The following is a 26,941-nucleotide window of genomic DNA, read 5'->3' as shown; positions in this document are numbered from 1 at the left end:
TCCAGAAGAAGAGATGGACCAGTTACTAAAGATTAAGAATTCGACATTAAAATTATATCGCTCACTGTCATTTAGAGAGATCATCTGATTTTGAGCAAGTGAGAATGGCGACTTTCCTTTCTCACTGCTGTCCCCGGCCTTTACCTCAGTTCTGGGCATTCCCATGTCCCTGAAAAGCCAAGTGAGGAAAACACTTTCATCACTGATTCGTCAGCAAAGCGATCTGGATCAAACCTAAAAGGAAAATCAGAGGTCACCATAACATAGTCCCACTTGCAACACTAAATGCATAGGCTGTAACAGTTTAAGTCTACTCCCAAACCACTGAACACATACACATTTAGTCTCTTGCTATTTCTCAAATGTTACCTCTAAACAGTGGATTTAAAAAAATACATTCCTCAGATCCAGCAATGTAGCAGGTCACATGGTGTCTTCAATTAAAATTAGGCATTTGAGCCTTGAAATTTACCAATTATACTGAGTTTGTATTTACTATAAGTGAAAGATATTAAGAGGCCAAGAAAGGCTTTTTTATTTTAGACTTTGCCTGTCAAATGCTACTGGAGAAGTAGAAACATTCAAAAGAAAACACATAAGTTCTTTTAAAATACAAATGTTTTTAAAAGATCTAAACTGTATTAGAGAAGAGGAACCCTGAACACATGCTAGTGGGCCTGGTGGAGAGCGTCTGTCCTTCCATGTACACAGGAGTATTGAGATTCTAATGAACACAGGTATGAGCAATGTCACAGATTATTAAAACATCAGTCTTTACAATATGCCAAAAGGCATATCTGCATTAATTTGTCTTGCAGAAGGTTGTAAGTGTCTGTACACTTTCACAGCTGTGTACATAGCAAAGGCCAACAGCGGTCAAATGCTGGTGTTCTGTTTCTATTCGCACTGTTGTGTAAATGTCATCTCTCTAACCAGTCTCTCCAGCTGTAGAAGACTCAGCTCATGGATTGTTGAGAGAATTAAATAGGATGAGGTAAGAAAAAAAATCTCATGCCAGAGGATCAGGAAGTCAGCTGTGAGATTGTGCCTTCTAGTTATCGCAGGGAAGATGCACCCATGGCATCTCAACAACATGGTTGCCCGAGCAAAACCTGACATTTTCAAGATGGGGGGAGGGAATCTCACCAGGCCCCACCCATAAATGAGGGGCTACAAGCAACTAACAACTGCTGAGAGGAGGATTAGTGTCCTGTAGAGATGAGCTCTCTGTCCATCCAACATCCAGTGGCCAGCCTCAGAAAGACACACATGCAGGCAGCACAGGGCGGACTCAGGATATATGAGGATTCATTTATATGCATATGTGACAACAATGGTCTAAGAGGAGAGGACATGGGAGGAGTAGGAGAGAGAGAAAGAGACAGAGAGACAGAGAGAGAGACAGAGAGAGAAAGAGAGGGAGGGAGGGAGGGAGGGAGGGAGAGAGAGAGAGAGAGAGAGAGAGAGAGGACATGGTATATTTGTATTTTACTTAAATACAAACAAAATGCTCAGCATAGCACTTGACCTTGAGTGCTGCACATGCACACTTATCAACTATGTGTTACATAGTAGGTGCTTTGCTAAGTTCTCTACTTCCAAAGAAGTCCCTCCTCTTTCTCTCTCCCCCTTCTCCTCTCTCTCCCTATGGCACTAGAACAGAATCCAGGCCTTGCACATGAGCAACATGTCCAGCTAGATTCTTCATATCTCACTTCAAGTTATCAAAAACTTGGTATTTTTCACATAGATTTTTGGTTGTTTTTGTTTTGTTTTGTTTTTTTTTTTTTTTTTTTTTGGTTTTCAAGACAGGGTTTCTCTGTTTAACAGTCCTGGTTGTCCTGGAACTGGCTTTGTAGACCAGGCTGGCCTTGAACTCACTGAGATTCACCTGCTTCTGCCTCCCAAGTGCTGGGATTAAAGGTGTGCACCACCACCACCTGGCAGATTTCTTATTTCTTTTTTTAAGATTAAAAAATTTCAAATTTTTCCAGGAGGTGGTGGTGCATGCCTTTAATCCCAGAACTCGAGAGACAGAGGCAGGTGGATCTCTGAATTTGAGGCCAGCCCAGTCTACAGAGTGAGTTACAAGACAGCCAGGGCTATACAAAGAAACCCTGTCTCAGGAAAAAAATAATAAACAATTTTTTTTCAAATTTTAGTTTTCTGTAAATATAGCCACACATATTTTTACAGAAGCACATCTTTAATTTTGTTATTAAAGTCATTTTGAATATAAAATAGTCAATAGTTTTAGAATGAAAATTTAAGATCAGCTGTTTTACTAAGAACCTTTAATGTTAAGATACTGAAACAAAAGCTAAAGTGACAGGAACATTTAATACACCCAACCTTAGCATGCTCATGACTCAGTCCCATCACAGACTTCCTCTTACATTTGCACTGCTTTATAATCAATCTCAAAACATGACCATGTATCTAAGTTTAGCCCGGGGCAGTACCTCTCCCTCACCATTCCCACACACGACACACAGCAGTGATTTCTGGATTCTATGAAAAAGCTGCATGACTTACTTATCGCTACCATAGGAATGAACTTTAGGAGCCCATCCCACATGGAGGGATACTCCCTGAGCCTAGACACAAGGGGGTTGGCCTAGGCCCTATCCCAAAGAATATGACAGACTCTGAAGACCCCCTATGGAAGGCCTCACCCTCCCTGGGGAGTAGAAAGGGTATGGGATAGGTAGGGTGTTAGTTGTGTGTGTGTGGGGGGGGGCAAGAGGGGAGGGAGAGGGACCTGGGATTGACATGTAAAATAATTTTCTTTCTAAAAAAAAAGATTTATGAAGAATGCTTTATATCCAGGAATAAACTCATTGTTAAGTTTGTTGAAAAAAAAAAGGAAAAGAAAATGTACCTAAGGAAGTAACTTTAGATTTTCTATACTTTTAAAAAGTTTTTGTTTCTATAAAAAAAGCTGCATGAGCAACATCATCTATTTTAAAAATCTATTAAGACTAAAGGACAGTTATAGAATCAGATAACCATACAGATTATGAGGTAGAAGTGATAATAAAAGAGACAAAACCACAAATCAAAATACATAGTGTCACATGTCACATTAGGCAGCATTTGGGAGGCTGAGACAGGATCACAAGTTCCAGACCAGCACGGTCTATCAAGCAAGACCTTGCCTCAAGAATCAATCAATCAATGAATCAATCAGTCAATAAAGGAGAGAGAGGGTAGAAAGGAGGGCAGGTAGAGGAATGAGACAATGGAGGAGAAGCAGCAGCAAAGAGCGGGCAGAAGTAGAATGGCTTCCATTGTCACGTCATTCCCCATAGTGAATTTTCTCTTCAAAACATGGGAAAGCAATGCAAATAGGCATGCACATAAGAACCAGCAATCAAAAAGACATAACACTATTTCATACTTGTGCGGTGATGGCCAAGTGCTGGGGTCCTGAAGAACCACACCGAGGGCATAAAGGACGAGGGTCTAAAAAACAAAATCTAGTTAGTCAAGCGCAATAAACGCAACACAAGTCACCCCCCAAAGCTAGTGGAAATGTGAAGCGACAAAGTCACCACCAGCCGTTAGCTTGGTCATCTTACAACAGATCAGACTTCTGAAGCATGCCACAGTATCTGGGTGCCATGCAGGAAAAAGCAGTCTTGGCTATATGAAAATTTAAAGCCTGCATATGGCTAAGAGCTGAAAACTACTGTGAGCATTGGTGGAAGAGGATTGTAAACAGGAAGAAATCCAAAACATGACTGACAGCCGAGGAACACGCAGACAGCTTACCAGGAAGAACAGGGTGAGAAGAGAAATGCAAACTGTTGATACACGTGTGAAAAGCGGTTCCATCTTTCTAATTACCAGAGAGATGCAAGTGAAACAATGAAATAAAAAAAATCCATAAATCCATAAATCATAAATCCAAAGTGGTAAGAACTGGGGGATGTGTGTGTGTGTGTGTGTGTGTGTGTGTGTGTGTGTGTGTGTGTGTGTGTGTGTGTGCGCGCGCGCGCGCGTCCGCACACTAGGGACTGAACCCCAGGGCCCACTGAGCTGTACCCAGAGTCTTAAAAGGCCTTTGTGATTTGGTTAGTTAGTCATCTTGTACTAAGGATTAACCTCTACACAAGCTAGGCAAGTACTGTCACTGGGCCACACCCCTAACTCTGAGGAAGCATGCACTATCATTATTAGTGAAGTATAATTTGCCTTTTAAAAGATTCATTTGTCATTAATGAAATAATTCATTTGGTGGTGCTCAGGCTCAAAACCAGGACCCCTTGCAGAGTTGGTCAAGGACTCCACCTGAGCTAACTTCAGTCCCTGTAGGCAACACATGGTTTTTGATCCAAACACTCCATTTCCTCACTATGCAGCTCAGGCTGACCTCCAGCACACTGTCTTGCAGGATGGCTTCAAACTCATGGAAATCCTCCTGCCTCAGCCTCTCAAGTACTGGTATTAAAGGTATGCAACACTATGCTCAGCTTTCAAAAACTCCATTTCTAAGGTATTATCCAATACCATTACAACTGCATAATTTTTAATAATAAAAAGAGAATGTCTGCCGGGAGTTGGTGGCATATGCCTTTAATCCCAGCACTCGGGAGGCAGAACCCAGCCTGGTCTATAGAGAGAGGTCCAGGACAGGCTCCAAAGTTACACAGAGAAACCCTGTCTCAAAAATCAAACAAACAAAAAAGAGAATGTCAATCTAAATCTTCATTAGTGGGACAGCCTTATTTACAGGACATAAATTGATATGACACATACAATTCATACAGTGCACTACATGGCTGTTAAAATGAGCCAGGCTTTAATCCCAGCACTAGGAAGGCAGAGGCAGGTGGATCTCTGTGAGTTCGAGGCCAGCCTGGTCTACAGAGCAGTTCCAGGATAGCCAGGACTGCACAGAGAAACCTTGTCTCAGAAACCCCCCCCCCAAAAAAAAAAAAAGAAAGAGAAAGTAAATAACACCATATTAAGATTTCATACTAAGACTCAGTTTTTAAAAACTATTATTATTATTGTGTGTATGATGTTTGAGTATGATCATGGGTGTGCCACAGCATGTATGTGGATCAGACTCCAACTCTTTAGAGCCAGTCCTCTCCTACTTAATGTGGGTTCTGGGGATCAAACTCAGGTCACCAGGCTTGCACATTGGGGGTTTTGTCTGCTGGGTAATCTTACCAGCTCTAATCTGAGTGTTTAAGATAACATATGTGCATCTGTGCAGCACACAACACTCAGCACAATAATCACACACAAGAGTGAAGAAAAGTATAGACAGTTGACAGGAGTACACGGAGACAGGAAGCAAGACAAAAGAAATCCATGCTATCCCACAACTATGCTGGCTGTGACTCGGTGACGGTAGCGCTTACTGAATACCTCCAGGAATACAATTTAAGCACACATACCAGCCCAGCTGGAGCCTGTCACCACAAAAACGAACTCAGTGGTCCTTTTGGAGACTTGACTCAAAATGCTTTCTTTGGGCATTTTTTAACTTACCGATCTTTTGCTTGTACATTATGGTTTCCAATTTTATGTTTCTATTGTTTTATGTGTGTAAATCTGTGTTGTGAATGTGTTTTTCTTGATTGTTTGTATGTATTGTTTCTTTACTTTCCTGTTTGTTTTCTAACGAGAGGAAAAAGACCATGGAGTTGGAAGGATGGGGAGGAGAGGCGAGGAGATGAGGGAGGGGAAAATGATCAGAATATACCATCTGAAAAAGATTTACTTTCAATTAAAAGAAAATAAAAACACATACCAAAGTAGCTGAAGATAAGCTGACTAAGTTAAATACACTGAACATTTCCTACCTCCTTAGGAATAACAAATGGGCCAACCTTTCCTTCAATGTCTTGAAGCCGGGCACAAACTGGGGTTAGTCTGGCAGTCCGAACAGTTTCACAAAGCACTTGCTGGCAATATCTGTTTTGTTTTTTAAAAAAAAAAAATTAAAGAGATGTGTTGAAGTCAATACACATGACAAACACTGGCAGAATGGAGGTCAAACCCCCATGAGTATGCTGGAGAGATGGCTCAGAAGTTGCTAACATCGGTGGCTCTTTCAGAGGACCTAGCTTTATATCCCAGCACCCATATGATAACTCACAACAGTCTGTAATTCCTGTTCCAGGTACCTGGGAAACTTTTATTTTGGTGAGGGGATGGGTATTTGTGTTAAGACTGAACATTGTGAAACCTTCTGAGGCTCAGAGACTGCAGAGCAGTTTGAGATTGCTTCCAGGTAGATGCTTGTCTTTTAAAGTGGCCCAAATGACTACAGTGTGCAACCACAACCCCAGGAGCAACTTGGAGAGCAGGTTGGAGAAAGTGGCAAGGCCTTCTATCGAGCTAATGCTGACTTTTGTAGAATTTCACATTAGTGAAACAGTGTGGTAGGCAGTCCTTTGCCCTTTCTCTCATTTAACAAGTGGTTGTATATATTGATATTGTTTTTCTATTAATTAGCAGCCTCCCACAGTATGGCAATATCACAATTTGCCAGTTGGTAAAATCCGGACTTTCAGCTCTTGTGCGTTCTGAATTATACAGCTACCAACATTTGCACAGAGGTCTTTGTATAGGCCTGCTTTCATTTCTCTTGAGCAACTACCTAGAGATGCTGAGGGATGTTTGAGTCAGAGAGAAGCTGAATATATGCTTTAACATTACAAAATCCTACTACAGCATTTCCCAGTGTGCCTGCATTATTTTGTATTCCTATAAACAAAGTATAAATCCACATGCTTGACATCATTGGTACAACATATAGGCTAATTAAAAGGTTCTCTAGAACTACTTTATTTCTTTTAATATCACACAACAGTTGCATAGTCTTGTTTCTAAACTTTTGGGGGGGAGGGGGGAAAGGGTGTTGGAGACAGGGTTTCTCTGTGGCTTTGGAGGCTGTCCCGGAACTAGCTCTTGTAGACCAGGCTGGTCTTGAACTCACAGACATCCACCTGCCTCTGCCTCCGGACTGCTGGGATTAAGGGTGTGCACCACTACTGCTCGGCGTTTTTAAACATATTATTATTCTGTGTATATAGGTGTTTTGCCAGCATGCATGTCTGCATCACATTAGTGTGTACTGCTAATGGTGGCCAGAAGAGGGCACTGGACCTCTGGGAACTGGATAGTTGTGACCCACCAAGTGGGTGCTGGGAATTGAACTTGGGTCATGTAGAAGAGCAGCCAGTACTCTTAACTGTTGAGCCACGTCTCCAGCTCCCAGAACTACTTTTATGATTTTAGATATTAAATTTAATCTGTTAAAATCTGTGTATAAATGGGACATAATTATGACCCTAGCAGCCAGGAGGTTGAGGTAGGAGGATTACAAGTTTGTGAGCCCCCTGGGTACACAGTAAAGCTTTGCCTCAAAAACAGAAACAGGGGCTGTCAAGAACAGTTAAAAGAGTGAGTGCTTGCTACTCGCTGGGCGTTGGTGGCGCACGCCTTTAATCCCAGCACTCGGGAGGCAGAGCCAGGCAGATCTCTGTGAGTTCCAGGCCAGCCTGGTCTCCAGAGCGAGTGCCAGGATAGGCTCCAAAGCTACACAGAGAAACCCTGTCTCCAAAAACAAAAACAAAAAAAAAAAGGATCTGGGAATGAGAGAGGAAGGAGGAGGACTTCAGGGGCCAGCCCCTCAGCCACACAGCCAGCCACAGAGAAAGAATAAAAGTAAGATTTACAAAAGAAAAGGAAAAAGACCAGATTGAGTTGGATCCTAGTACCCAGTTAGTGGCTCACAACTAACTGCAACTCCAGCTCCAAGGGCTCCAACTGCCTCTTCTGATCTCCCTAGGCACCCACATATACACGTGCACAAATACTCTTACAGATACAGACACATATAATTTTTTGGTTTTTTTGCAAGACAGGGTCTCCTTATTGTAGCTCTGTCCTGGAACTCACAGAGTTACACCAGCCTCTGCCTCTCAAGTACTGGGATTAAAGGTATGAATGACCACTATGACCATCTAAATCATTTTTTAAATAAACAAAAAGAAATCAAAATGAAAATCTATGTAAATATTTTAATATATATCTTTTCTACATATTAGCATAAGCTTTATGTTAATAAATAAACCACCCGATACTTGCCTTTTTAATCATTTCTTTCCTTTCACTGTAGTCTTACCTTAGCTGCTCAGTTTTCTCTGAAGTAATAGGACCCTTTCCAAAAACTTGGTCTATCTCCTTATATAGCTTCTTCTGAACTTCTTCAGATGTTGTCAGAAAACAGATTGCCCAGGTACACACTATGTAAAAATTGCATTAATGTCAGTGAAAATAGCTACTGCATATTTTTTGGTATAAAATAAGGAAAAAAAAGCTAAAGGTTTAGTTTGTAAATTTTCTTTCTTTTTTTTCCTGGCAGATGTACATAAAAATTACCAAAAATTAAAACAAAATTCTTCACAGGATTTGAGTGTTTTGAACAGAACACGAATGTGTGTAGAAGATGGGGGAAGACACACACACACACACACACACACACACACACACACACACACACACACACACACACACGGAGCAATGACGACATCATCTTTCTGAAATCTGGCAGGAAACCACACTACTTGCATAATCCTACCTGACACCAGTGAGATTCCTATAAATCACATTGGGGGAGATTTGCTCATATGACAATATTCAATCTTTTAAAACTTTTAATAATTAATTATTGTTTGGGCTATTGGTTCTCCCAAATCATTTGAGTTTATTGGTGCTGCAACCTAACATCCAAAGATTCTGATTCCATGGGTTGGGGGTAAGGTTCACCCATCTGTGCTATTTTTAAAACTTCAGTCACATTTATTTATCTACTGTGTGTGTATGTATGTATGTATGTATGTATGTATGTATGTATGTACATATGCATATGTAAGTGTGTTGACATGTCTGTGGGGTCAGTTCCCTCCTTCCACCTTGTGGATTCCTGGGTCTGAATTAAGGTCACCATGTTGGTGCACCTTCACCCTCTGAGTCATGTCCCTGGCCCTCATATGCACTTTTAGTAAGTACCCTGACAGACACTGGCTCTGGCTCACCTCTGGTTTCAGCTGGATTATTTTCTCAGGGTAAATGAACAGAAAGCAGAGGAAACAAAGTAGCTATGCTGCCTAACTGTTCCAAGAAATCCTTTCCCTAGACTATGCATAAGCAACAGTACCTACAGCACTACCTTTTCTATTGCAGGTGCTTTGTAATGTGTATTGAGTACTGTTTCCCTCTCCTTATCAATTACCTTTTGTTTATAGACTGAGGACAAGCTCAAAATTAAATTCTCATTATTATTATTATCATTATTATTCCAGTACAAGCTGTTGTATAACATTGAAATACACGCACAAAACCCAAAGTTAACTTTTTAAATATGTATGTTTGAGTCACTTGTTGCCTCTAAAAGTCAATAGCTGCCTGGTAATCCAATTATTCAAGAGTAACTGGTTATATCCTTAACTTTTCCTATACTTCCTGGCTGTCTTGGAACTTACTCTGTAGATCAGGCTGGCCTCAAACTCTCAGAGAGCTGCCTGCCTCTGCTTCCTAGGTGCTGGGACTAAAGGCATGTGCCACTTTACTAAGTTTGGCCCAAGATGGCTTTTGGGTGAACCACAGCATTTCTATTTCACAAATGATATGTAAACATACATAACTTACAATATACATTAAAATATGCAGTACAAATTTACAGTATCTGCCTATCTATATATATAGTAGTGTATCCATATACTACTAATAAGGATTTGCATACAGTAGTCATCCGTATGTCCTGCTTAACTCCATTATCATGTAAAACTAATAAAGCATTATAAATACATCTTTTAAGAAAAGTCACAGCAAAGAAATAGGAATGTTCTTTATAAACTCTCCCTAAAAACTGAAAATGAGATGTAACTGTTAATTCTACCTGTGAGATGACCAATTTTTGTGGTGGTCACAGCATAATAAACTCAGTTTTGTTTTGTTTCTGTTTTTGAGTCTGGGCCTGACTGCGTGGCTCTGGATGGCATGGAACTTGTGACCTGCCCAACTCACCCTCCTCAATACTGGCATTTAGACATGTGCCACCATGCCCAGGTTAAATTCCATTTTTAAAAAGCTTTTAGGAAAGGTACATTTTAATGTAATATAGATTTAAAACAAATAAGCATTAAAAAAAAATTGATGGGCTGTGGGATGGCTCAGCAGGTAAATTCACTTGCTGGCAAGTCTAATGACCTGAGTCTGATTCCTGGTATCGTCTATGGTAAGCTAAACTCTAACAGTGTGCTCACCCCATGGCATGTGCCCACTGCCACAACAGATAAATGCAAGAAAATATTTAAATAATAAATTTTTAAATAATTGAGATCTTTGACACATCTGCATACATTTCATTTAGTCCATAACATCTAGACACAGCTGAATGTTAAAGAAGAGAAGTGTGTGGGATGTTTACACTAGCAGCCTTCACCATTCAAAAAACTTTTCCTTGAAATGATGTGCAAATTAAGTCCTTCAAGTGAACATAAATTTTCCACATTTTAACCTGGTACTTGAATACTTTCTGGAAGCATTTTATATTATGCCTTTTTATGTTATAAACATTTTTATAAATACTGTATCAATGTGTTGTTCTCTATAAAGCTACAAACCAATGCAGGTAACACACCTTAGAATTTTAAATAGAAATCATGTTCAATTCCAAGAAGAGAGTCCTTTCCAATTCAAGTCCTTAGTAACAGCAAACCAGCTTGGAATCGATGGAAAGCAGCAACAGAGGGGCTGTGACCCAGTGAGGGACTGTCTGTTTAGTGTGGACAAGAACTTGGGCTCAACCCTTAGCACCAGAGGGGAGGAGGGGAGCAGGAAAGGAAATGGAAAAGCTTATCGCTCACCAGGAAAGGTGTGGAAAGCAGCTCATTTGAAAGGCGATAACTAGAATTCACAATCCATAAAATGTGCCAAGAAATTTATGGCAATTTTCAAAGGTGAAATTGAACCCATGTGTGCAGGGGAGGCACCACTTGAAGCCAGCTTTTCAATCAAGAATAAAACAGCAAGAAAGGAAAACTACAAAGGCCTCTTTCAGTGTTTCTCTCTTCAGAAGAGCTTGACCAGTGTACGTTCTGTAATCTATCTGAGGGAAATCAATTCATACTTACACTTTGCAGTTATTATGCAACCGGCCAGAGAAAATATCATACTGTCTTCTAGGATCTACAAGACAAAACTAAGTTTAGAAAGTATGAAATATAAGGTGATCTGTACTAACTCCTACTAAAATAATCTAGAGGATAAATTTAAGTGAATAAAAAGTGGGGGGAAATGCATTATTTCTTTACTAGGTCTTCACTGTGACAACCAATCTAAACAATGGGCTGCAGGGCCAGAGAGGTGACTGAACAGTCAAGAGCATTCTCTGCTCTTACAGAGGACATAGGTTTGGTTCTCAGCAAGCACAAGGCGTAGCTCCCAACCACTTGTAACTCTGGTTTCAGAGGATCTGACGCCCCCTTCTGGCCTCTGAGGGCTTCTGCACACACACAGTATACATAATCTCACACAGGCTCACACATTTACATGTTAAAGAAAAGAACAAATAAAAATCTCTAAATACTGGACTGCCTATTATCTTGTGTTAATTTTACCTTTTACTTTTGTCATTTTTAATTAAATTTGTCCTTTGACAATCATAGCCCCACCTGCTCCTATCCACCCTGTCATGGGTGGATGCTACCTTGCATGGTCTTTTGTTTTTCCCAGATGGTTCTCATTATGCAGGCTGGCCTAGAACTCAGAAATTGGCATGCCTCTGCCTCCTGAGTGTCAGGATTAAAAGTGTGTGCCCCTGCTCCTGTTTGCACAGCCTTTTGACATAATAGTCATTTATTTCTTAGTAGCCTTACAGGCTCACCATAGGCAAATCTTTTCAGTGTTATTTTCATGGCTTGGCCTGGTGCAACAACACTGTCTTGGCATAGGGAAGAAGTGCCTGTTACCGTCCTCTGAACCTGGTCAATTTCTGCAGACACTCACATCCAGAAACTTCCTTCTGCCTACTGGAGATTGTACATGCCATGTTGGGACTCCTATAATGACGTGAAGTGGCAAGGATGCCACTGCTGACCCTAGCCTGACAACACCATAAACACAGCACTATGCTGGTAACAAACAATCATTGAACTTGGCCATGTGGACAGGAAGTCTGAGTCCATCAAGACTCATACACACATGAGCAGATCATTTGGTTTTGATGTTTGCTTATCCTAATTTTAAAGGTTCTACAGCAGCTTCAGGGGTAAACTAGGGGGACATTTGGCTACTTATGATAGTATAGCAAAACAGACACCCAACCTCTTGGAGGCCATAGGACTGACAGAAAAGTGCTCAATGCATATGTGACCTTCCCCATAAATGCTTAACCCCTTATCACCTGCTGCTCATTGAGGTTTCCTTGCATTAAGAAGTCAATGAAGATGTGTTGACCGAAGTTCCTTCCTTTTCGTTCCTTTATGATTTTCTTTAAAATAGATTCCAACTGCATGAGGGCTTAAAGAAGAAAATGTAAAAAAATAATTAAGAATATAAGTATTTGTGGAGATTAAATTTCCTTAAAAAATTCTGTTTAGGCTGGGTGGTGGTAGAGCACACCTTTAATCCCAGCACTCAGGAGGCAGAAGCAGGCAGATCTCTGTGAATTCCAGGCCACCCTGGTGTACAAACTCTTTTTTTTTTTTTTTCAGAACAAGTTCTAAGACAGCCAGATTACACAGAAAAACCCAGCCTTAAAAAAGAAAACAACAAAAAAATGAAACAAAATCTGTTCAATGTTACTATGTGCAGAACAAAACCTTTGAAGTCAATAACCAATAATTTAAAAAGCAAATTTGTGTTTAAATTCATTGTATTTTTCTTCCTTATTAAATTTCAGACACAAATTAAAAACTGTATAAAATACCTATATGCAATTCAAGAAGTAATTGAGTTTAAAGAAATATCTAAATTATTACCACCCAGGTGAAAACGTAAAACAATTCTCACACCACACAGGCTTCCAAACACACAAGTTTCTCTTCTCCATCAATATTAATCCTTCTTTCTAAATCCTGTCCTCTTAACTGCACTGCTTCTCCCAAATCAAGTTTCACTCATCAAAAAATAGAAACAGGAAATAATCAGAAAGGTAAATTCTAAAACCTAATAAGACACAAATAGCTGGTAACTAATGGCCATAAAAACAATCCAAAGATTTGCTTCATCCCTCATCTTCGCTGACCTACCCTATGACTGGTGACTCAATACAGGAATTAGAACTCAATACAGGAAGCACTGCTCCCAATGCCTCCTAGAACTCTACACTCCTCTTACTGTCCTACTGTCCATACCATCTCATTTTAACTACTTTTGGTTCTTGAATGTTTCAACAATGCTATGTCCAAGGGCTGGGTGTTGTGTATTTCTCTTTTCTTCCTTCTTTCTGTTTTTGGTTAGTCTGTTTGAAGACAGGGTCTTACTATTTAGCCCAGGCTGGCCTAGATCTTACGATGTAAAGGCTTTGTTTTAGACCTCCCTTTCAATCTACATTTGCTATGTTGGTGATCTATGGTCTCAAGATTTTAAAACTATGTAGCCAATACTTGCAAACTTTCACTTCTGGCCAGGACCTCTTTCCTCCAAACTGCAAACTCAATGTTTCCACTTGGGTACCTGAAGCATATTACATGAACTCTTGATCACTCTGCAAAACCGTATCTTCCCAAGGTTCCCCAGCGTCTTTATTAGGAATCTTATTTTAGTCACTCTGGCTCAACAGCCTGCCTTCTACCTCCATATTTAACACATGATCTAGGGTGGATGGTTCTATCTTCCAAGCACAGACTTTTTTTGTTGCTCCCTTGTTTCTGTCCCTCATTATCTGCTGGTCTGCACCTAGTCCAAGCCTTAGCCTCTGCTTCATTGCAAGAGCAACTGAATTATTCTCTCCGCCTCTGTCCTGGCATTCTCATCTACCAGCAGAAGACAAGATTTGAAAAAAAATTGTAACTCAGAGCATAACTGCTTAGAAACATCTATTGGCTTCCTATATCAAAGAACCAGCCTAGTTGAATACTTACATATACATACATGTATACATATACACACATATGCATACACATATACATACACGTATAAACAGCTCTAAGCCATACACAGTCTAATCTTCCAGACCTCATCTCCATCTCTCACTTGTAATTATCATCACTGTACCATACTAGCTTCAAATACACCAGGAATAGTTGGACCTCTAAGACTCTGACTCACAGTCTCTTGGCCAGACTTCCTGTGGACATCCAGGTACCCACATGGTCTGCAGGGCTGGTTTCTCTATCTCATAAATTGTTGATCAACAATAATCTCAACTGATGACACCTGTCACAATAATTAGAATTGTAGCCTCTCTGCCCCACATGCTCTAGCCTTTCTAGTCTTTCCACCACAGCAGTTTTCATCTTTTTAAACTTTATAAATTTACTAATTTAGATCATTTCTAATTTCTTCCAACAAGAATTATATACAAGGATTCTTCTTATTCATAAATATCTCTCAGAACCTAGCAAGACCGTATAAAGTCTTGACCAAATGGTGATAAGAATTGAATAACGACCACACATTAGCGATGGAAAGGAGGACTTGCTGATGGTATACTGCAGTAATTCCCACCCTGCAGCACATTGGAACCACCTGGGAGGCGTTTCTACAAATAGGAAAACACAAGTCGAACCTCAAAGCAATTGAATCTAAGTGTTTGGAGACATAAGCCAGGCTTCACTATTAAAACAAAACAACACAAAACTGTGGTGTAATGAAGCTTGGGAATTATTGTGACTATTTCTGAAATCTGGGTTTTACAAAGGGAATTAATCTAAACGAATCCATCAAATGATGAGAACGGCAATGAGTACTATCACAAGAAATGCCTCAAACTGGCTTTAAAGCCCTCTGGTGGGTGTGTCCGGAGGATCCCTAGAACAGTAAGTATGAGCATAGGATGTTTTGTGGCCTTTGCACATAGAAAGAACCAGCACACAGTAGGTCATAACAAAACACTTAAGAGAAGTCTATGAAGCAATACCATTATGTATGGAAGATATTCTGTTGCTTCATAAAGCCTTTTTTTCTCTTAGGGAGATGAGTTTCTAACTTCTGGATTCAAATGGATGATCCTATTATCTCAGCACACCAAGTAGCTGGGACCACACAAGTGTACAACTGTGCAGGATCTGTGTTTTAATCACCCTGCCTGGTTCCAAGAAAAGAAGATGAAGCAAGGTCAGAGTAATCATGTTATACATTATTGGCATGAGCAAGGGATGGCTTTGGAAAGGACTTGCTGCCCAAGCACAAGAACCTGGATTCATATACCCATTACTCACGTAAAGAAAAAAGACAGGCACTGGGGCTCACTGGCCAGCTAGTCTTGCCTAGCCAGTGAGCTCTAGGGTTAGCTAGAGACTTGTCTTAAAACTTAAGGTCAAGAGCCACAGAGGACAATATCAGACATCAAACTCTACCCTGCATGCACACACATGCTGGCAGGTTTGCCCAGCAAGCACATTTACCCACCAAGCCATTTTGATGGTCTAGCACCTTATTTTTTTTTTTATTTTAGAAACAATCTTATTTTACATATCAATCCCCCCTTCCCTCTCCTTCCAATCCTCCCATGCCCCCCACCCGCTCCCCAAGGATAGGGAGACCTTCCATGGGGGGATCAGCAAAGTATGTAACATCATTTGGGGGAGGGCCTAGCCCATCTTCCGTGTATCTGGGCTGCAATAGTGTCCCTCCACAGGGAATGGGATCTCAATGCACTAGGGATAAATACTGGTTCCACTGTTGGAGGTCCCATAGACTGCCCAGGCCTTGTAACTGGCACCCACATTCAGAGGGTTTGGTTTGGTCCAATGCTGGTTCCTCAACTTTACGACTAGGGGACCTGTGCTCTCACTAAGTCAGGTCAGCTGTTTCTGTGGGTTTCTCAAGCACAGTCTTGACTGCTTTGCTCATCACTCCCCCCTCTCTACAATTGGATTCCAGGAGTATGGCTCGGTGCTTAGCTGTGGGAGCTGTAACTCATTTTTTGAGATAAGGTCTTTCACTGGACCTAGAGGATGGCATTTCAGCAAGGCTGGCTGGCCAGCAAGCCCTTGGATCTACTTGTCTCCCCCTCTGCTGTCCCCTCAAGTGCTGGAGTACAGGGGTGTGCCACCACACCCACATTCTGTTTAAGTGCTAAATCTGAACCCAAGAACTTGTGCTGGGACAGTCAGCACATTGCCAACTGAGCCATCCCCAGCCCTACAAAATACTACTCTTCTATGTGAATTTTATTTTTTATTTTGTAAACTCTACTAATGTCTGTTTTTTATTTATGTGTGTGCACATGTGTGAAAGTGCATGAAGGAGAGGTAAGAGGATATCAGATCCCTGGAAGCTGGAATTACAGGTGTTTGTGATCTATCCAATGTGGATACTAGGGTGTGAACTCAACTGCTAAGCCATCTCTCCAGCCCCTGTATGTAAATCTTATAAATCACTGTCAGAAAACATAAAATTCCACCCAGTTTTATAATGACAGTATTTTTTTTTTATTTGGGGGGCTGGAGAGAGGGCTCAGCAGTTGAGAGCACTTGCTGTTTTTGCAGAGGACCCAGGTTCAGTTCTCAGCACCCACATGGCCACTCATAAATATCTGTAACTCCAGTTCCAGAGGATTCAGCACCCTCTTCTGGACTCCTAGGGCACTGCACACACACTGCGCATATACAAACATGCAGTCAAAAAGCTCTTCCATAGCCTGGTGGTGGTGGTGGTGGTGGTGGTGGCAGCATTTGAGGCCAGCCTGGCCTACAAGGCAAGTTCCAAGACAGTCAGAGATGTTACACAGAGAAACCCTGTCTCAAAACAAAATGAAACAAATAAAAAAAAACCTCATTCATTTAAAATTTTTAAAAAAGTTACAGAATTTTAAATTTTTGATATATTTTCACAAATGCCTGTAGAATAATCATTTTGACATTACTTCCTTAGCAGATTTGGTTTTGGTTTTCTACTTACAGAAACAATACTGCCAATAATGAGGGTTAGAGGCACAGCTAGGTGGTAGAACACATGCCTAACATTCTCAGCAGCACATACACACATGTAAAAGTCTCCACAAGGGCTAGAGGTGGCTCAGTGGTTAAGAGCAACAGCTGCTCTCCCAGAGGAACTGGGTTTGATTTCCAGCACATGCATGGAAACTCTGGAACTATAATTACCTGCTTCTGGCCTCTGTGGGCACCAGCAATGCAAGTGGTACGCAGATGTACATGCAGGAGAAACACCAATACACAACAAATAAAATAAAACTTCACAAATACTTTCTTCTTTTAGAGAATTTCATCCGTGTTTATCATTCATAATATACACTATTGAAAGGCTTCCTAGTGTCCCCTCATGCCTTCCGCAAGTCATGTACTGAGTGTGTACTGTGCAGTGTCAGTTTCTACTTACTGCTTTTTCTTACCTTTCACTGAAATAAAACTGTCACTGAGTGAAATGCAGAAGGAAAAAGCATAGAGAAAATATAAATGACCAATAATCTCACCAATCAAGATAAAACTACTAAAATCAGGGCACGTATCTTTGAAACCTTATTAAACTCTGCAGGTGAGACCTGGGGATCTGGATCATCAGTAGAATACCTGCCTACCATGCACTACTCAAAAACTAGTGAATTAAAGAGTGGCTAAACTTACCATCTTCATACTGTTTTTTCCGAGTGGCATTTTTATCAAGTGACCCATCTAGAAAGCCTTTTCCAATCTCAGACCAAACCTAAAAACAAGAAGCCATGTAAGTACTTCGTAGTGTATGGATCTCCTACGCGAAGCTGAGTGACGGACACTGGTGAGTACTGAGGTCTTTCCTCTCCATCGACCTGAGCGCTTCCTTTTCAGCTGACTGTCCAGTCACGTGACCCATAGTTCCTGAGGACAGAACTCAGGAACTTTTTGTTAATGATTTCAATCAAGGCACTTTCAAACTAATTTCAGATGGCATATGAAATATTTCTTTTTCTTTTCTTTCTTTTTTCTTTTATTTCTTGAGACAGGGTTTATCTGTGTAGCCCTGGTTATCCTGGAACTCGCTCTATAGACCAGACCGGCCTTGAACTCACAGAGATCTATCTACCTGCCTCTGCCTCTGCCTCCCAGGTGTGCACCACTGAAAAGTTTCTTTTCTTAAAAGAAGTACACAGGGTAGAGAACATACCTTGGGTGGTGGAGCACTTCCTATCATCTCCCAAGCTTTGGACTGGACCCCCAGCACAAACTACACCTGAGTATAGTGGGCAATACCTCTAATCCCAGCACTTAGGAAATGGAGGGAGGAGGATCAGGAGTTCAAGGTCATCCTTGGCTACATAGAAACCAACCTGGGCTACATGAGACCCTTGCCATGTTTACCCCACCCCCAAGCTCACCCCAAAAACAAGGAAAAAGGGAAGAAGCAGATGAATCAGAGGCCAAAAAGGATTTAGCAGCAGAGTGAGTGTGCAGGTCACATTATTATATATATATATGTAATCCCCTCAGATGTAAGGGAATCAAATAAATCATAGGTAATTTATCAATTATTTCACTTGAGATATTGATAAACACTGGCTGAGGCCAAGGAACTATTAAAATTTAGTCTAAGATTTGAAGATAATAAGCAGAAGAATAGCTTCGAATCTTTGAAAACTGGGTCATTAGACAAGAAACAAATCTTAAACAAAAGAAAAGATATACAGAAACAAAGGTAAAAGCCTAGAGGCAAAAGGTAGATGGAATAATTTAAGAAAAGCTGGCTAGAAATAAGCCAAGCTAAAGCCTGGCATTCATAAGAAAGAATAAGTCTCCATGTATTTATTTGGGATCTGAGTGACAGGTCCACAAACAGTGAAGAGAGAAGAAAACAACAACAACAAAAAACCAACTACAAGAGTGTATGGATATAAAAGTGGAGATGGCTCAGTCAATAAACCACTTGCCTTATAAGTATGAGGAACTGAGCCTGATTCCCAGAACCCACACAAAAAAAGTAGAGGACTGGAGAAAAGGCCCAGTGGTTGGTTAAGAGTGCTAGATACACTATCGTGAGGACTAGAGTCTGGAACCCCACACCGTGTAACAGGCAGAGTCCCCGTAACTCCAATGCCTCTTCTAGGCTTCATGAGTGCACAAATGCGTCACCAGCACAGGCATGCACACATTCTAATGACATAAATAAATAAAATAACATTTCAACTGGGTATAATGGCTAGTTTTATGTCAATGTGACACAAGCTAGAGTCATCAGAGAGGAGGGAACCTCAATTGAGAAAACACATCTATAAAATTCAGCTGTAAGGCATTTCATTAGGTAGTGATCAATGTGGGAAGGCTCAGCCCCTTGTGGTGGTGCCATCCCTGGGCTGGTGTCCTGGGTTCTATAAGAAAGCAGGCTGAGCAAGTCATTAGGAGCAAGCTAGTGAGCAGTGTTCCCTCCATGGCCTCTGCATCAGCTCCTGCATCCAGGTGCCTGCCCTGTTTGAGTTCCTGTCCTGACTTCCCTCAGTGATGAGCTATGATGTGGAAGTAGAGGCTGAATAAATCCTTTCCTCCCCGACTTGCTTTTGGTCATGGTATTTCACTGCAGCGATAGTAACCCTAACTAAGACAGTGGGGTTGGGGATGCCTAACTGTAATTGCAGCATTGGCAAGGTAGACACAGGAGGACCCCTTGCTGGGAAGACTGATGAGCTCCAGAAAAAAAATGAAAAGACCTTATCTCAAAGTAGATGGATGACAATCTTGAGAGCGACATCAGAAGTTGTCCTGTGGCCTCCCCACATACATGCACACAAATGCATTTACACCTGCCAACACACATGTAATGTTATAGAGTGACAAGGTAGTAATCTTCAGTTCCTGATGATTGTTGTTTAGAACACATTGCTTTAAATATTAAACTGGGTGTGGTGGCATATGACTTTAATCTAAGCACTAGGGAGGTAGAAGAGGCTGATCTCTGTGAGTCTGAGGCCAACCTGGTCTACAAAGGGAGTTCCAGGACAGCCAGAGCTGCACAGGAAAAGGAGGAGGAGGAGGAGGAAGAGGAGAAGAAGGAAGAAGAGGAGGAGAAGGAGGAGGGGGAGGATAAGAAAAGAAGAAGAAGAAGAAGAAGAAGAAGAAGAAGAAGAAGAAGAAGAAGAAGAAGAAGAAGAAGAAGAAGAAGCGACGACGACGACGACAATGACGATGGCATCAAAGCACCAGCAGCTGAGTGGTGGTGGCACAGGCCTTTAAGTCCCAGCACTGGGAAGGCAGAGGCAGGCAGATCTCTGTGAGTTCGAGGCCAGCCTGGTCTTGAGAGTGAGTTCCAGGACAGTCAGGGCTATTACACAGAGAAACTCTGTCTCAAAAATTCAAAAAACAAACAAACAAAAAAGGAGGAAAGAAAAGGAAACATAAGGAAAAACTGTTCAACTATTTGTGGACTTAAATAATGTAAGGAACAATTGCTCAAATCTCAAAGTGGTAGAGTTCATGACCTAAATATGATTTCAAAAAATAAGTTAATCTTGGGGGCTGGAGAGATGGCTCAGTGGTTAAGAGCACTGATTGACTGTTCTTCCAGAGAACCCGGGTTTGATTCCCAGAACCCACATGACAGCTCTCAACTGTCTGTAACTCCACTTCGAGGGGATCTGACACCCTCACACAGACAATCATGTAGGCAAAACACCGATGCACATGAAACGAAAACAGATAAATTTAAAAATTTTTAATCTTACCTTGAAACCAAAGTTACTCAATTTAGACTGAATTAGCCTTGCTGCTAAACATGTTCACCTCATTAGAGACGTCATGCTCCACTGATCGTGTTGAACTTTCTATGTAGGTCACAATCTAGTTCTATTAAATGTAGCTTTCCCTTTGTGATAGAATTCAATAGTACTTTTATAGTATACTGTTAAGTATTAAAGCTTTTTTTTAATCATATACTTTTTTACATTTCAAAATGTTTACCTAAAAAGAAAAGAGATCTTCACATAATACAAAAAAGCACCAGTCATCTCAACTTCTACTGTTCTTTTTAAGTCAAAACAGAGATGCTTACATCTTCTTGAGAGACACACAGCTGGGCAGATGGATCAGTTGGTAATGTGTCTGTTGTGCAAGTGTGAGATACAGCGTTCCAAATCTACACAAAAGCCAGGCATAGTGACCCACACCTACAACCCTATGCTGGAGGCATGGTGATGATAAGATCCCTGAAGCTCCCAGCCAGTCACTCTAACTGATCGCTAAGCTCAGGACTCAGGCATAGGTACTATCTCAAAAATAAGATGGGATAGATAAAAGGAAGATACCGAATATTAATCTCAGGTGATCACATACATGAGTGTATGTGTACAAACATCCATACAAACATAATACACACACACACACACACACACACACACACACACACACACACACACACCTACCTTTTGAGAGGTAAAGTCAGCATTCAATTATGCAGTCTGATGAAAGAACATTTTAAATGTTGTTCTTGACTTACAGTGCCATGAATCTTTTGGAAGTGGATGACTTCCTGCTCTTCTTCAAACGTGCTACCCAGTGCCAACCGTGTGACAGACTTCAAAGCAAAACCAAGGACATGCTGGCTCAGGGGTACATGCTGGGTCTCTGGGTAGGACAGCCATTTATCCAACAATTCTTCTGAAAGCTGAAAAGAACAGACAGATAACTCTTCACTTTTTCTTTCTCTGAATTCTGGAGATTCGGTAAGACAGCATATGTCATATATACAACTGTGTAACCAAATTAAACACTCAGGGATTTCATGCTGTGTCTTGACCTGTGACGACATCTTCAGTGGATGGCCTTAGCATCAATAAAAGGACTAATTTCTAAAATAAGACAGGGTGGCCACAAAAATAAACACAGAAAATATAAGCTAAATATTCAAAATGGAAAAATCTTAAACCTAGTAAGAGGGGGATCTTAAGAGTTCCAAAGTGTCAAGACTAATCCATTGAGCCAGGTAACATTTCTTACAAGAACTTTGATACTATACTATACAACTCAAAATGACTCTCAGGCTGACAGTGTAGCTGGCTGGTTGTCACACGCCCAACATGCACCAGGTCCTGCGTTCAATCCCCAGCACCACAAAACAGACGGACACGACAGAAACATGAATTTCATGTCCCAAATTAAAAAAAGTCACAGATAGCAGTCTCTCTGCCTAAGGATCTGGCTGCTCTAGAAATATAAAGTGGAGAGTGTTAGAAATCCTTTCTGAGTTTACACTGCATACTGCTCAGAAAAGTGTGCTGAAATCTCAGCAGGCCTGCTCTGTCCTGTCCAGGGTGTGAATCTGACAAGCAGCACCCTGGAGCTGTCTGATGCAAGCACCACTGCTGCTGACAAGCAAACAAAATCCGAGCCTATATGGGGGTTGGTACTACAGAGTTTGGGAGAACTCACTAGGAGTCCAGAACACACACTCCTACGAGAGGGTTACTTACTAAACCAGGGTGTCTATTTGTGTGCATGCCCACAGGTAGACCACATGCTCAGAAAGACCCCAGAAGACACTCAGCTTTCACATCTGGCAAGCATCAACATCTGTACAAGCAGGAAGTACAAGCTAAGGTTGGATATAAAGAGCCTGGGTAAGTGTTAAAGGGCACTCCCAACACAAAGCCAATCTACAACCACTGAGAGCTTTTTTATCTTGTTTCATTCCCCCCTCTCTTTCCCCCCCCCTTCTCTTTTGGTTTTTTTGAGATAAGCTTTCCTTCTTTTCTTGTTGTTGGCAAGCTTTGTGGGTGAAATCAGCATCCTCCCTGGGCACTAAGCTATGGGAACAGATACTTCAGCAGCCACACTCGACAAAAAGCAGACTCCATAAGGAGAGTTTGGAAAAGACACTAAATGAGCAAAGAATAATAATCACACAGGCCACAAATGGCAAACTCCCAGGCAGGTGGAGAATCTGATGCCAAGAGATGCCCCAGATGTATGTAAAGAGTGCCGTTTTAAATTAGAAAAAAAAAAAAAAAAAGAGGCACACAAACAAAGAAGAAAGTCTGGTGATCCACAGGAAATAAAGACTCAAAGGAAACTGTCTATGAAGAAGCCCAGGCTTCTTGTAGAAATGACAACCAAGAAAAATGACAGTCTATGACTCATCAGTTAAAGGCACTTGACAGGACAACTGAGTTTGATCATGGGGACTTACACAGTAGAGCTCCCTCAAGTCATCCTCTCTGTCTCTGTCTCTCTCTGACACACACACTCACAAATAAAAGAAAAAAATAGAGAAATGGGGGCAGGTGGACCACTGACTTACCTCACCAGGTAAAGGCACCCACCACCAAGCCTGACAACCTAAATTTCATCCTTGGGACCCATATGGTGGAAGGAAAGAACTATTCCCAAAATGTCATCCTCTGACCTTCACACTCATGTGGTACACAATGCACCGCTACAACTTAAGAATAAATTTAAAGACAGATTGTTTATAATTGTCTTATGAAGTACAAGAATTAAGGAGAAAAAAATAAAGATCAAAATAAACAGTACACTATTCTTCCGTATTCAAGGATGGAAGATCTCATGTCACGTGTTTTTATATAACTCATGTGCAGATAACTTTAGGTAAGTCAAATGACCCACACATGGAGCTGGTAAGTGACAGATGTGACACTACCATGCAATAGAGAAATGAGCCTTTCCTATGGATTATACCATGTGCATGTCGGGAACTGGACCCAGGTCCTCTGTAAGAGCAATAGTGCTCTTCACGACTGAGCCAACTCTCAAGCCCCAGAAATTATTTTTAGTTCCCCTACATTTGGCCCAGGTAGAGATAACTGACATTTTTATACATAAGCTTTCATATACACACAAAATTATAAAAAAGGCCCAATGTCTGATATCTAAAAGCAGGAGAAAATGAATGTCTCAGCTTATATGAAGAGCAAGTTCACTCTTCCTCCTCTTCATCATGATCACCACCACCACCACCATCATCTTCAGGTCCTCAGCAGCCTGAATGATGGCTACTTTCACTGTAAGAGCTACCTTTACTCTGTCAGACCAAGGGTTAACAGCCTCTGGAAATACCTCACAGATGTACCAGGAGCTAATGCTTCACCAGCTGTCTGGGCATCCTTTAGCTCAATTTAATTCACACATAAAACTAACCATCATGTAGTCCTAACAGGGACTAGTCCTTCTGACACCATGAGCTTGGAAATCTCAGTCCTCAGGAAGCACAGGCAGGCAGATCTCTCTGATTTCAAGGCTAGCCTGGTCTATATAGTGAGTCCCAGGCCAGCTATGACTATACAGTGAGACCCAGCCTGAAACAAAGCAACCCTGTGAATTTGTGGTGCTTTTTTATATTTGCCCTCAGAAGCTGACACACCATCTAAGAAGCAGGCTCTGGGCATGAAGTTCACGGCTTGTGCACTCTAGGGAAACACAAACATAGGTCTGAGTGTCAGACCTATGCCATCAGCTCCCAAGGTCAATAAATAAACAAATACCCCTGCTACCTTTCTTAATTCTAATCTATTATATAGATTTGCTATCATTTAGTTAATCTATTGCTAAACATTCATTTAAGGCCCTTTCAATTTCTGCTACAATAAAGCACTTAGAAGGTAATCTTCAAACACACCTCTGAATGCATTCAGCTTCTGTAAGATGTGAAATATCTGGATTAAGAGGTAATGCCTCGGGCTGGAGTGATGGCTCAGAGGTTAAGAGCTCTGGCTGCTCTTCAAGAGGTCCTGAGTTCAATTCCCAGCAACCACATGGTGGCTCACAGCCATCCGTAATGAGATCTGGTGCCCTCTTCTGGTGTGCAGATATACACAGAAGCAGAATGTTGTATACATAATAAATAAATAAAATCTTTAAAAAAAAAAAAAAGAGGGAATGCCTCTTTGCTACGCTGCCCCTGGAAGCCATGTACCAACTTACTTTCCTCAGCAGTGTCATAATTCCAAGCCTCCTGTCTTTGATAGCATTATGTACTGTAATTTCAAAACTTCTCAGTCAAAACACCAAATCTCAACATTACTTCATTTGACTTAAACTGTTTCTCGTTATTGGCCATTGAGTTGTTCCTCTACATAATGCATTTCTACTGGGGTTCATTTTTTCTTCAGGTTGTAAAAGAGCTCTGTCACATGGCCAGTTTTTACATGAAACCCTGAGTGACTGCACAGCTAAGAAAATTGAGGCAAGCCGGTAAACTATGTTCTTTAAGCCACTTAAACACAAACTGGGCTGTGATCTGTTCATGCATGCCTTAATCCAGTGGTTCCCAACCTCCTCATGTGTGGTGACCCCAAGCATAAAGTATTTTCAAAATATGAACATATTATAACTGACTCGCCGGTACATATTTTTTCTGTTCTTTAGGCAAGAATAACTAGCTTACCTGCTATAGTATATGAAACCCTTTCCGTGTGTGAATGCCGGCTGTCTCAGGTGAGAATTCTAGGAAGCTTCATTTGATAATTTCAGTATTTTAGCTGACTTAGTACGAGAAGAAATGTCCAAATATAAAACAAATGTTTTCTTTTCCTAAAAGACATTTTTAAGTCTGTCCTCAAAGTCTGTCACATGTGATCAGTGTACATTAACAAGAATGACAGTTCTCTATTGATTCCGGGGATCAAGTCACAGGAAAATGTCTATGCTGCAATATTCTATTACAAGCTATCATCCCACAAGTAAATTACATGTATATGATGTATAAACTGTCAAAAGTCAGGAACATGTGCTATCAATCTTATCACACATCCTCTAAGGACACAACAACTTAGAGACATTCTCAAAATAATCAAAGTACAGTAACTATGGTAATTACAACTAGCATAATACTGCACAGAAAAAAATAACCTTAAACTAACTATACTTGGAGGCAGGATTATAATTTAACAGATAGGATTCAATTTGTTTATTTGTTTGTTGAAACAATCTCAACCAGGCATGCTTTGAAGTCAGCCTAATCTATATAATAAATTCCAGGACAGCCAGAGCTACATAGAGGAAACCTGTCTCAAAAAGAAAAAAAAAAGAAACACTCCCACTATATAGCCCAGACTGACCTCAAACACCTAACATTCCTGCCGCAGCCTCACCAGTTCGAGGACTGCAGGCACCACCATGACTCAGCCTCAGCAGATGACATTCTGGAATGTAAATGAGCTCTTCAGAAAAAAAAATATAAAATTTCTTTCAAAAACTAAACAATTATTTAATAATTATTGTGAAATTGCTAATATATTGTTTGGTTTGGTTTTGGATTTTTGTTTTTCCCAATACACAGTCTTGCTATATAGTCCTGACTGTTGTGGAACTTACTCTATAGACCAGGCTGACCTTGAATTCAGAGATTCACCTGCCTCTGCCTCTCAAGTGCTGGGATTAAAGGTGTGTGCACGACAATACTCAGCAATTATTGATATTTCCAAGAAGTGACTTTTAATTCTGCCTTGCATTAGGATGTTAATAGTACTAAAGAATATAATAAAATTATCCAAGCAAAGTTACATGAGGGGAGGATCAAGCTACAAAGAGGCAATATAGCCTTATGGGTAAGACATCAGCTTGATACCAGATTGCCTGATGGCAAACCTTTTCCTACTATTTATGGTTGTATGATTTTGGGCACACGACTTGGTCTCTTTATCTTTAAAAAGGAGAAATAACATCTACCTATAAAATTATCAAGGATTAAGTAAGTTAATATAACCAATTAACTCAAAATGTTTGGCTATTAATATTTGTACGACTCTATCAGTTAAGTGAATTCTGACGTTTAAAATCCAGAAGAATTTGTTTCATCAGAATATAGCCCA

At 40.8% G+C, this 26,941-nt stretch overlaps 1 protein-coding gene across 3 annotated transcripts in view; it reads right to left on the bottom strand.

Moving 5' to 3' along the window:
- The window catches only part of LOC100768685 (cytochrome P450 20A1), a 40,389-nt gene that overhangs the window by 676 nt on the left and 12,772 nt on the right, over positions 1 to 26,941 (bottom strand). For 2 of the 3 annotated variants that reach the window (XM_027397014.2, XM_027397015.2), the window contains exons 5-12: positions 21,613 to 21,780; positions 17,781 to 17,859; positions 12,434 to 12,549; positions 11,163 to 11,217; positions 8,150 to 8,270; positions 5,820 to 5,931; positions 3,401 to 3,465; positions 145 to 234 (exon numbers count right to left, since the gene is read on the bottom strand). In XM_027397014.2, coding sequence (XP_027252815.1) covers positions 145 to 234; positions 3,401 to 3,465; positions 5,820 to 5,931; positions 8,150 to 8,270; positions 11,163 to 11,217; positions 12,434 to 12,549; positions 17,781 to 17,859; positions 21,613 to 21,780 — 806 coding nt within the window. The remainder of the gene's footprint in view (positions 1 to 144; positions 235 to 3,400; positions 3,466 to 5,819; positions 5,932 to 8,149; positions 8,271 to 11,162; positions 11,218 to 12,433; positions 12,550 to 17,780; positions 17,860 to 21,612; positions 21,781 to 26,941) is intronic. The other variant, XM_035440972.1, reaches the window with a different exon arrangement.

Source organism: Cricetulus griseus, chromosome 2 (genome assembly GCF_003668045.3).
Source record: "Cricetulus griseus strain 17A/GY chromosome 2, alternate assembly CriGri-PICRH-1.0, whole genome shotgun sequence".
NCBI lineage: Eukaryota > Metazoa > Chordata > Mammalia > Rodentia > Cricetidae > Cricetulus > Cricetulus griseus.
The sequence above is the reverse complement of the archived record's forward strand: the minus strand, read 5'-3'. Positions and strand labels throughout refer to the sequence as shown.